Here is a 12,035-nt window from a genome sequence, read left to right as displayed (position 1 = left end):
TCCCCCTGAACCTCCCCTCCTCGTCCCTCGGGTTTGTCTCTGGCCACAGGCAAGAGGAAAAGACACAGCCCCAGGGGTCTCCTAAGAGCAGAGGTAAGAAATAAAGCGATCGATGGGGAACCCCACCGCGTACAAGCGATTCAGACAAACGGGTCTCGAAGTGTTTGCTGATAATAGCAGGCGAGGCAGAGGACGGAGATGATGGTGAGGGATGCTGGATTCCCTGCAGGGACAGCAAAGACAAGACTGCGTCTCACTCCCAGCCTCCCACACTGGAGGAGCAAGAAAAAGGGTTGGGACGGGCTGCTGGGACAGGTGGTCACAGGACAGTGTCCCATGGGAAGGCTGGGACGGCAGCATGGAGAGAGGTGCCGGGCTAAGAGCTCTCGCGTTCCAGAAACGCTCCTGGAAGCCCCCTGCCCTGCTCCCAGGACCCATCAAGTTATGAGAGACTGTAAAACTCTGCAAAAGCTGCCTCCAGAAGAACAACGGAGGGTCAGAGCATCCACGTCACGCATCAGGCTCCTGTCACGTGTGGAGATGGATGCCATCCCCCTCCAGGGCCAGTGCTGCCTCCTCACCACACGCTGGTTTGGGTTACAGCCACTTTTCAAAGAGTTCTTAGGGGTTTTTTGAGTTCTGTGGGGCATCTAGCCCATTTCCCTAACTTCCAAGCCAGCGAACTATTAAGTTTTCAGGTTGAATTTCCGATTTCAGCAGAAACCAAGGCACGAGCCGCTTTCAAAGTTTGCTAAAGGTGGCGAATCAAAATGCGATACTATAAATCATTAATGCACCCCTGTGTCGCAACGAAGCCGGAATATTTTAATCACTGAATAATGAAGTCAATACTCACAAATCTCAGCTGTCATTACAAGATCCGCACGCCTCCGTGTGCTCAGCGGGAAGGGAAATCTTGCGAGGGGACTGGATTTGCCCACGGGAGGTGCAGCCGGAAGCCCCGCAGCGGCGGTGGGACACTAGGGGCTGGGTTTTGCAGCTGTTTCGGGATCGGCAGTGAGTCAGCATCCTTTGTGGTACCTTGCTCTTTAAGCAGCCCGACTGCTAAAAGAAATACAAGTCAAGTTACCCTGGGTAGGAATAATGGTGACCTGAGTGTGTTACGGTCTGGATGAGGGAGGGGTTTTCAAGTGGTATTTTTTTTCTGATGGCACCAAGGTTGCTTACTGTGGTACCATGAGAATTTTCCTCCTCTCACCAAGGACAGACCAGAGCTAACCCAGAGTGGGAATGTCCCATCTATGAGGCCAGATACAGTCCTGGAGCTGGAGAGACCCTGGAGACAGCAGGGTGGAGAAAATCAGAAAGGGCAGAGCTGGAAGATGGTGAACAGAAGGCAGAAGGGCAAAGTTAAAACAACTCTGCAAATGCTGGGATGTGCCTGCAGGCAGCAAGAGACACCGTGTCCCCGGCACAGATGGAGCATGTGGCTTGGAGCCGCAGCAGCGACGCAGCGGGGAGGATGGTCGGCCCTGCCAGGAGAAACGGGAGGACGGGCATCGAGCATTACTGAGTAAGACCAGCTCCCTCAAAGAAAGGAAACTCCTGGAAGGACAGCATCAGGCTGGCAAACAGCCATGGCCAGCAAGGAGGCTGGACACAAAGAGAGAGGCGCTGGTATCTCTGCTGGCCCCCGTTAGGGTGTTCATCGTGACGCGCTGCTCAAGGTGCTTGGTCCCACTGCCTGTAGGACCTACCTCGTGACGTTTTGCACTGTGACAACGAGCCCGAGGCTCCAAAACTGCAAAGCTGGCAGGATGGGGCTGTCATCCAGGCAGATGTCTGAATACCTGTGGAAACTGCAAGGTCAGATTAACATCACAGGGACAAGAGAGCAGTGTGGTCTAGGATGGAAGGACACATCCTTTTGGTACCTCTGGAGCTGAGTCGAAATCACATTCACATTAAGATAGAGCTGATGAGATCTGTGGAAAGTGGAAGAGGTCATAAAATGTCACATCTTTCCCAAAGGAAGGAGCAGTTGGAGTAAGCCTGCCACGGGGCTATAGCAGTGAGCGCAGAGCTGCCAAACAGCTGCCTGAACCACATGAAACCTCCCTGGCTCTGGAAAGAGCAGGTCAAAGTACCCTGCACCAGTCTTTCTGAGTCCACAGCATAATAGGGAGACAGATATTCTTCACCCAGGAGCCAGGTCAGGCAAATCTTCCACCCTGACACATCACCTTGGCACTAGGATTGCACTGAAGCCCACACCAGAGCTGTCTTGGGTACAGTTCATTTTTTTTTCTCTAGAGGGAAAATAGATGCAGCACTCTTAAGTTTAGGATTTGCTTGATATTTCCTTGTCCTGCAGTAGGAAAACAGCCAAAGCCCTGGACTCAACCCTTGTGGGGAAAATTGGAGACATCTGCAAAAAAATCAAAATGGCAGAGTAGTCGGACAGGAAACCTGGAGATTTCTTAGTTCAACTCCCTTCCCCGCTCGAATCCTTGCTTTGCCTTTTTCTTCCCACTCTCCCAAAGCACTTGGAGATACCACGCTGGTGTAGCTGGTTCACAGCAGGACATTCATCCAGCATCTTCTGGGGGTGACCATCAGATGTGACTTCTGCTTCCCAGTGTTTGAGGCCATGACCTCACACAGGTGGAGCACCCTGGAGAACATACACCCAAAGCTGTTCCCCTGGACACCAAGGGCCTGGAGCAAGTCCTAAATTAATTTTAACCTGGACACTTCAAAGCTGAGGGGGCTGCAATGCTCCAAAAGGGATTTCTTTCTCCATTAGGCTGCTGCAGAAGCGTTTGTGTGGGTGGCAGAGGATTTTCACCTTTGGAGCACGAGACCAGTCGTTTCTGAAGAGAGGACCCTGAGCGAGCCGGACCAGCGTGGCAAATCCCGTTTCCTCATCGATTTTCTTGAAGGATGCTCTGGAGGAAGCTGGGTGTATGTATTTGTGTGAGCAAGGGATATTAGAGACTCGTGCAGTGAGATTATAACCGACACCGAAGGTCATTCTCTCCTAAACCCCTCTTTTCAGGCGTTAACGACTTAAAAAAAAATAATAAAAATTCTCTATGCTGGAGATGTCTCAGGCTTCATCACAGCTGAAAGGTTTTTTTGCGGGGGGAAAACCGAGATGAAATCTTGGTGGATGTGTTCTGCATTATCTGAGCTTAAAAATTAACAAAAAAAAAGGCAAAAAAACCCCAACAACAAAGCAGAGAGGAAAGTGCTCTCTGGTAATACTGTTTGTCATAATCCTCTTCCATCATCCTGCCTCTCCGCTCCGCTGTGGCTGCTTTTCCTATGAGACCAGGCACTGACACAGCCTTGTGTCAGCACCCCCTGTTCTCCTTCTTTCCCGCTGGAATCACCCCGCGCAGAGCAGAGCAGGGGGGTGTCCCAGGGCAACACGTAAAACCTGCAAGATGCCCTTCTAGCCCATCCCCTGGAGGTCTCTGCTCCCTCTCCACCACAGCCCTGTTGCCTCCAGGAAGGAGTTTCAAGGCTGGTTCCCTGTGCTCAGCGCCAGCGGGGCCGGCGGGCGATACGAGGACAAGGCAAGATGCGGCTCAGTCTTGGCAGAAAATTCTTCTAGAGGGTTGGGAGGAGAAACCTCGTCCAGCTCTGCCCGGCCCACACAGCCCCAACACGGAGCACGGAGGAAGACCTGCAAGCAGAGCTCACCGAAGACAGGGAGGGACAAAGCATGGCGTCAAAAACCAGAGAGAGACCTGCCCCAAACAAATGTGGCCAGAGGATGGGAACGGCTCCCTGCAGTGCAGGGAGGGAAGAAACCCCCCCCATCAGTCCCCATCACAGGGACCCCAACGCAAACAGCTTCAGGTTACCCTGTCAGATGCCAGACTGCAGCCCCCAAAGGATTGTTTGGGGTCTCTGGAGCATCAGCAGCGCATTTTTTCCCCCTAAGGCACTACCCGTGAGCCTCGCAGCACGGGGCAGTGGCCTCAGGGAGGGCAAATGGCCAAGCTGGCATCGATGCTCAGGGAATCGGGGAGCACTGAGATGCCACTGCCCAAGCCCAAAGGACCCAGTCAGTGTCCCCAAGGGTCAGACAGATCCCTGCTGAAGCCCATCACCAACCAGGGGCTGCATTTGTCCCCCTGACCTGCAGCCATCGATCCCAGCTGCTTCCAGATTCTTCCTGCTTCCTATCGCAGGCGACAACCAACGCCAATTAGTCCCCCCTCAAATTACAGGTCTGAGTAATCAGAGGAAGGGATTGTTCCCAACAGGAGACCTTTCCCTGCGAGCACCTGGCACCAGCAGCAGCCCCAGGAACAGGCTAGTGACACAGAAAAAGGAAATTGTGTTCGATCGCTTTGGCGTGGTGAGCTGCCCCCTCCCTCGGGGCCCCGGCGGGGGCTGCAGAGCTTTGGCAGGGGGGAAAGGAGCCAGGCAGGCTGCGGAGGCAGGAACGTGGCCATCGGCAGCGCGCGGGACTGTCCCAGGGCTGCGTCCGCCACCAGACACACAGAGGAGTGCAGGGACCTCGATCACCCCAGAGCCACTCCAGGATGCTCAGAACAATCTCTGAGACATTTGCAATTCTCCACCAAGTGCTGAATCATCCTTCTGCAATGTTTGCATTAGGCATGCAGGAGCGGTAGAGCCTTTTGCAGGGAGAAATGGGAAGGTATCGGCACGCGAGCAAGGAGAACAAGCAGGAGGAACGCTCTCTGTGCGCTGCCTGCTCTGCTGGTCCTCCCCAGTGGAGGGGACTGAGCCTGCCAAAGCGTGGCCATCGCCTGTGCACATCCCAGAGGGACGCAGGTAAAGAGAGTCTGGACACACAGCAGGGCCAATGGTTTTGTCATCGTGAAAATAAATCACTGAGAACCCCTGAAGCAAGTCCTACTTAGCCTCATCCTCCACTGGTGCAGGCAGACCCTACCCCAACTGTGCAAAACTCCTGGGATTCCACGTCCCATCCCCTACCAAAGGATCCCACCAGCTGCGTCAACTCGCGGCTGGCTGGATCCCCGGCCATCTGAACCAGCCCATCGAGTGAAACAGCAAAGCCTCACCTCTAGAAAAAAAGAAAAGCCCTCCTGAACCACTGAGAAAAAATGAGCAAAAGTGGTTTGTTTATTTATACTTCCAATAAAACTTTGACAGTACCCCGCACAGGGGGATTTCAAATCTTGCAGCCAACCCTGGTTACGCACAAGGACACCAGAACTTTTGTGTGTTTAATAGATCTACTGAGATGTGGCTGATAGCAGAGGATTATCTGGGTTAGTCGATGAGAGAGGCTGTAGGGAGCTGCCGAGGGAATTCACTGCTAACAGAGACCAGTTTCGCTGCAAGGGAAACGTACTGTTGATAAATGGAAGTTCACGTGCGCCATAGGGATCATCTGACCTACTCCCGCGTATCGCCAAATTCACTATCATCTATAACCACGCTGGAAAAAGCCCTGTGTGTCACTGGACAGCTCAATAACAACAGCTATTAAATGCTTGGAGACAAAAGGAACAACTTCAGGCTTGAAGTACAACAGGCTAAACAAATGTGATATTATTCTGACATTAACTGACAGGACGGCTCTGCACAAATACCATCTCCACTGTAGCCTCTGAGAAAGTCTCTGGAAGAAATTAAAACACCCCAAGTTTGTAATCGCCAAGGGGTCCTTCCAGCCATCCCACCCATCTTCCACCCAGCACTGAGCCCTCCTGGCGACTCCTGCAGAAAGCCAGAATGGGAGTTATTTACCAGCAGCTGGAGACTTTCCAGGTGTGCATCCACCTGTAGTCTCTACAGACAGTGACGCTCTGCGTGGGGCTCAGCTCGTGGCAAGTGTACACTGAGATGCACCATCTCCATGGGATGAGCTTTGGGGAAGACGTTCTGGGTGAGGACAGACCAGGTGAAGGTGGGTGGTGGCCTGGGGTGAACCTGCAGGGAGACCTTGTCCAGGTGAAGTAGAGCAGAGTGGAGGGATGTGGGTGGCTGGCAAGGACTGGAGCTTGACTCTTCTGTACCAGAGGGCTGGCCAAGAAGGCCAACACCATGGTGGTGACACGTGGCCTTGGCCTCCTTGGGCAGAGAAAGCCAGATTCACATGTCAGAGAAAACCATCACCATGCCTGGCAGCAGGTTCAGCACAGCCAGAGGGGCACGGATTATCTCCACAGGCAGTCTGAAACCTAAGGCAGGGCTCTGCTCACCTTATTACAGCCAAGGGGAGGAGAGCAAACTCCATTTCTGTCAGGAAGTCTCCAGTGGCCAGAAAACCCGTGGGCTGAGACAGTTTTGCATGGCACCAAGCTACATCTAATCTATCTGGACAGACCCATTTGTTGGCAGCTACTTTATGCTCCAAGCAAGGATGTGTACAACAGCCCCATCCTGTCCAGCCCTCCCCAGCTGCAAGAGGCTCTGGGGCCAGCAGGAGAAACTCTGGAAAGCAGAGAAGAACACAAGCAGACAGCTTGCCCAGACCAGGCTTCCCATATGCTGCAGGGCTCTAAGTATCCCTGATCCAGGGGATAAAGGAATTATCAGCCAACAAACCTGACCCTGAGCTCCCTGGGGACAAGACAGGAGCTGATTGCTCCTGTTAGAAGTGAAAAGGTCACTGTCTGGACTGCCCTCAATGCCAGGCGTCCGAGAGGGGAAGGGAAATAAGGCAAATCTAAGCACTTGTGCTCTGTACAGCTGGACCCTTGCTAGCACTGCTGCCCTTCAGCACTTTGCCTTTGCTGGAGTACAGAGACAGGAGTGAGCACAGTCCCCCAGCGCAGGGGGGGTGAAGGTTGTCACCAGGTCACTCCTTTTGCCACACCGAGCGATCAGAACTCCTTCGCTCTCCTGCCACAAGGCAGATTCCCCAGCTTTCGACTCGTGCTGGCAGTTGCTTCCTGCACAGCCTTCAGTTTGTCATTTACTTGTCACACACTGCTGTGGGCGAGCAGCTCTATGGGAATGACATCCAGCTGCAGCGAGGCTCAGAGCAGGGGGCAGCAGCAAACACCTCCCGACTTCTGCCAAAAGCAGCTACTAAAGCCCCCAAACGTGGCTCACAGCTCCACACGCCCCCGGTTACGAGCAGCAGACTTCAGGATGCTTTCAGACATCCTGTCCTCTCCCTGTCTCAGCTTGGCCAGCATCACATCTTCCCAGACAGGCAGCCTGACATTTAGCAATGCTAAGAGGCAGTGCCAGGTAATTTGGAGCCCCACTGCTCTTTATTGCTCCTCCAGCCTCGTTTCTCCCGTGTGCTTTGCCAGCAAGGACCTTCTTTTTCCTCACAGGTCACAGAAACAGAGGCCATAGTCTGACCCGTGGGCTTCGCCCAGCCCCACTCACATTTGTAGAGAAGAGCTATATATAGTGACTTAACAGCAGGCACCACACAGCATCCACGTCTCAAATGGACTAAGAGCTGCACTTTATCGGGTTTGCTTAAATGTGATTAGAAATCTGGGCAGATTTCCTGCTTTGAGTGATCATAAACGATGCAGGGAAGGCAAAGTGAGAGCTTCTGCTTGCGCTTTCATCATGTGCGAGACGCTGGCTGGAGACCCGATAAAAGGAATTACTGTTTTAACGCAAGAAATGAGGAATCATGGTGACTTACTGCAACGAGGCACCGTCCAGCTGACTGTGCTGGGGCATTAGATGCATTAACCGATGCCGGAGAGGCAGCCGAGCCCCCTCCGTTAGCCCGCCTGCTCCTCCCCATTAGGAAAGGTTACCGAGTCCATCTCCCAGGGAAGCGCCTCGGCTCTCACCGTCTGCAGCAAACTACCGATATTCAGGAAAGGGAATTCCCTCTGGCTGTTGAAGCGTCTCATCCCTGCCCTGCGAAACGTCGCTCAGCGTTTGCCGAGCTGGAGGCCATTGAAGCATCTCGCCTCCCTTTTTTTCCAGCGCTCGAATTCGCCGGCCACGCATTGGCAGCCTGCCCAGACCGATAATGAAAACTGCCAAGACATCAGCACCAGTCAGGGCACAAGGGGCTGCAAGGCCTTGCCCAACTCATACAGAGGGTTTTCAGATCCCCAGTACCTGCTCTCCTTCTCCTCTCCCCCAGGAGAGGCTTCAAGCAACATCCAAGCTCCCTCCATGCTCCCACCATCTCTGTCCCTCGCTCCTGGGCAAGGCAGCAGCATCTCTGAATCTGATCACAGATGGGCTGGATTAAAAAAAAACAACACAAAAACCACAAACCCACACACCACCAAACCAAAATCAAATCCTAGAGCACAGAGTTTGCACGTACTGTGTTAAAAATAACACCTTGGGGCTGCAGAGGTACCCTTTGCATCGGGAAATGCCAAGTGAGAGCTGCTCACAGCTGCTGCACCCTGCCTGTTTCCAGAAGATCCTGCAGTGAATAGGACAGACACCAGGTCAGAATGAAAGGTGTGGGCGGAATAGACACTTCCTAACAGCCACAAGCTTAATCCTGCACCCTAAATGGCACAGTTCATGCATGGAGATACGCAAATCATTAACTGATCTAGTATCCTCCATGGGATGTTACTCCCCAGACTTGTTACAAGAACTCTGCCTGTTTTCCAAAAGCATCTGGCACCTGCAACGGGAGAACACAGCGAAAGAGCAGGAGCTCCAGCCTGTCCTGACCACAGCCTCTCCACTGCCTTACAGAGGATGGCATCAAAGTCAAGAGGGGCACAGGACCCCACAAAACCCAATAGGTCGCTCAGCACCTTGGGGAAGACCTGTAAAAAAAATAAAATAAAATAAAATAAAAAAATCACACCTTCATAAAGAGGGATTTTTCCTTCCAATCAATTGCTTCACATGACACTCTGTAGCTATATCTTTCGTTCTCCATGTTTTACTTTTTACACAGGAAAAAAAAATAGAAGAATATGCAGCACACCAAGAAATTGCTAGTGATCAGCATCTTCGGTACGGTGCACACCAGACCAGGATGTGCCCGGGAAAACGCATCTTCCTTCTGGCTAGGACATAGGTGTTGCTAACGCTGCAATTTGCTCTGACATGCGTATTTCATCCACCAAGAAGGAACTGGAATGGGCGGATCTGAGTTATTATCTCCTCATAATGACACGGGAGACGCTCAATGGTCTCCCTAGAGCTGCAGAGCTCTCGCTGGGTGTATAGTGCTGACAGGACTCTGCTGAGGATATGTCCATGCAAGCTCTTGCGAGGGCACAAAGGCAGGAGAGATGGCCCTAAATAGGAGATATAAGCCTGAACTGCACCTGATGTGTGATCTACACTGTCCCCCTTCAACTGTGACAACATTTGGCCAACAGGGACCAAACAGATCAAAGCCAAAGTGCATCACTTGCACACTCCTCCCTAGCCAAGCTCCCTCTGCCTTATGGGAGGGCTATAAATAAGGCAACTTCTCCCCAAACTCTGTCAAATCTTTGCTCTTCCTCCAGAGTTTTTCAGGAAGAGAGGGAGATCAGCTTCACCTAGAGCTTCCCTGCAAACACTGGCTCCCAGCTGCAGGCTAGGATATCTGCGAAGCATTGCCTGGACAACTCATCTCCTGCTCCAGAGCACTCACGCAGCCTCTGCAGGTTTCCACAGCTCCCAGCCCCCTCCGAGCCAGAAAAGGGGGAACAGTTTCCACCTCCACAACTCTGTGGGACAAAATCCACTGCTTATCTCCCAGCATATCTGCTCTGAGACCATCAGGATGGACTTGCTCACTCTTGTCATTATCCCCACGCTCATCCTGAGCACCACACACCACTCTTCTGTGTCCAGGCAGGCATGAGGTGGTCTCCAGCAGCTCCCTCTCTGCAGAGGCACCTGGCCATTAGCACTAATCCTCAAGACCTTGAGCACCATCTCCTGGTCATTCACAGACTCAGTGGCAACTTAACCTCATGACTCCACCACCACCCCAAAGCCTGGGGGACAAACCACGCGGGCAACTGAGGAAGAGAAAGGTGGGAGCCCTTAAGACATGTGCAACGCTTCAACAGGGTCATATGCTTGTTGACATACACACACACCCCAAATACCACACCAACCATGAGCTCCAGCAAGTCCCTCTCCTGGGAGCACCCCTTGCTGTTCACTTCTTCCCTCCAAGTTGTAAAAGGAATGACAAACTCAGTGGCACAACCACCTCAGCACGCTCCCACATGACCATCCCTGCACGGTGGCTGTGAGCAACCAGCACAAGATGCTGCCAGAAAACTCCAATCTGTTCATCTGCTGCTCTCCCGTGGTTCTGGGCAGCATGATAAAACAGGCACTGCTCACCGCAGGGTCTCGGGCTGCGAGATGCAGCGGGGATCACCGCCCGGTACGTAAATATCGCAGTGGCAGAGTTCAACCTTTTGGCGTGAGGGAAAGGAAGATAAATGCTACCAGTCCCCTCAGAGCCACAGGAACTCTGCATCTATCTAATTGCACTTCATAATGGATTCAGCAAACCATTAATTATCAGATTATATTTTCAGAAACCGTGGATAAAAAAGCTTTATGAAATTTAGCCTTAAAGGGGCCGGTGTGCTGCAATGAAGCTGTTGCATCATGCTGGCACCAGAGAAGTAAAACTTTACAGTAGATGTCTGAGTGCATTTTATAAAGCAATGCCCTGTGTGCCATGGGGAGCGTCTATGTGCAGCCAGACTCAGACAGAAATACCTTCATTAGTGCCAATCCACTGATACCAGTAACGAGGGGCCCTGGCAGGCAGGCACAGCTCCTTCTCCTTTCTCAGATGCAGCAGCTTCAGCACCATCCTCGGTGGATCAGAGGAGGGGTGGGAGAGGTCAGGGCTGTTTGCTCGCAAAGAGGACGTGGATGCCCAAACCTGCCCATGACCCTTCTTCCAGACAGCCAGCCACAGCAAAACCATGGATGGGATCAGACCTGTGCTGCACCAGGTATTACCTAAACAGCTCCAAAGCCATTTAGCACAACGCCCAGGAAGTCTCTGCTTGAGCAGAGGTCCAAATGTCAGCTCTAGGCTGGAGGACTTTTCTAGCTGGCACAACAGGGAGCAGAGAGCAACAGAAGAAGCAAAGCAGCCCTTATTCCCCCTGCAGAATGGTAGATACCTGCGAGCGCATCACTGATTCAGCCATAAAAATCTCCACCCTGAATTCTCAGGACAGCTTTTTCTTTGGTTTCACATAGCCATACCACCGCAACTTTGTCCTGTGCTTGTCTTCTCCTCTCTACTCTGCTCACAGCAGCAGGCAAACACACATGAACACACCCAATTCTCATCTTTCCTCTGCCGCTTTATTTTTTCTTGAGGCAAGAGACGGATGTCCCTGCTCACCTGAGCTGGCAGCTGCTGACTGCAGCGAGACTTCCCAAGCTGTTATGAACATCTACAAGGCTCTCCTGCCCTCGGCCATGCTGTGCTTCCTGTGTGCCATTTCTTTTGCAGTGTCTCATACCTGGGGTTGCTTTCCCAAAGAAACCCTGAATGTCCCTGCTGCAGCAGCACATTGAGGTACAGATCCTGAATGAGTCTAGTATATACCAGGCACGATACATGGGCATCCACCGCTCACTCTCACTTGGTTTCTTCACAAATCAGAGTGACTTTGTCATCAAACAAGTCCTCCATAGTCACTGCCACCAGCTCCGAGCCGCTTGAGTTCACTTGGGATTCAGGCAACGTCACAAAGACTTGGGAGCCAGAGAGTTGGGTGTCATCCAAAGAGATTATGTGCTCCGCTGCTCCATGCTCCGATGTCTGAATCACCTGCATGGAAGATGACCCAAGAGTCAGACACTTAGAGCACTGCTTTCCCCACAATCACTTCACTACCCACATCTTTCCCAGCCCCAGTTCTGGTAATAACATTTAGCTTCACGCCAGAGGTCTGCAATTACAAAAGGCGTGAGACTAATGGGAAAGACCAAACCACACAGGAGAGTAATTTAAATACTTCTCTCCGCAAAATTGCTATAATTTAGCTCCATAAGCATTCGTAGACAATGAACACTCTGTGATTATCCACTGGAGGGATGCCAGCCCAGGGAATCTTGCACACTGGGCTCCCTCAATCCAAGGAGCTGTTCTCCACTAATGCCCGAGACGCTGAAGG

General features: G+C 52.3%; 1 protein-coding gene across 1 annotated transcript in view; it reads right to left on the bottom strand.

Annotated features, from left to right (window-relative positions):
* Positions 1-11,497: 11,497 nt before the first annotated feature.
* The window catches only part of ZBTB40 (zinc finger and BTB domain containing 40), a 25,700-nt gene continuing 25,162 nt past the window's right edge, over positions 11,498-12,035 (bottom strand). The window contains exon 16 of the mRNA XM_009870198.1: positions 11,498-11,689. Coding sequence (XP_009868500.1) covers positions 11,498-11,689 — 192 coding nt within the window. The remainder of the gene's footprint in view (positions 11,690-12,035) is intronic.

Source organism: Apaloderma vittatum, unplaced genomic scaffold (genome assembly GCF_000703405.1).
Source record: "Apaloderma vittatum isolate BGI_N311 unplaced genomic scaffold, ASM70340v1 scaffold35005, whole genome shotgun sequence".
Taxonomy (NCBI): domain Eukaryota; kingdom Metazoa; phylum Chordata; class Aves; order Trogoniformes; family Trogonidae; genus Apaloderma; species Apaloderma vittatum.
The sequence above is the reverse complement of the archived record's forward strand: the minus strand, read 5'-3'. Positions and strand labels throughout refer to the sequence as shown.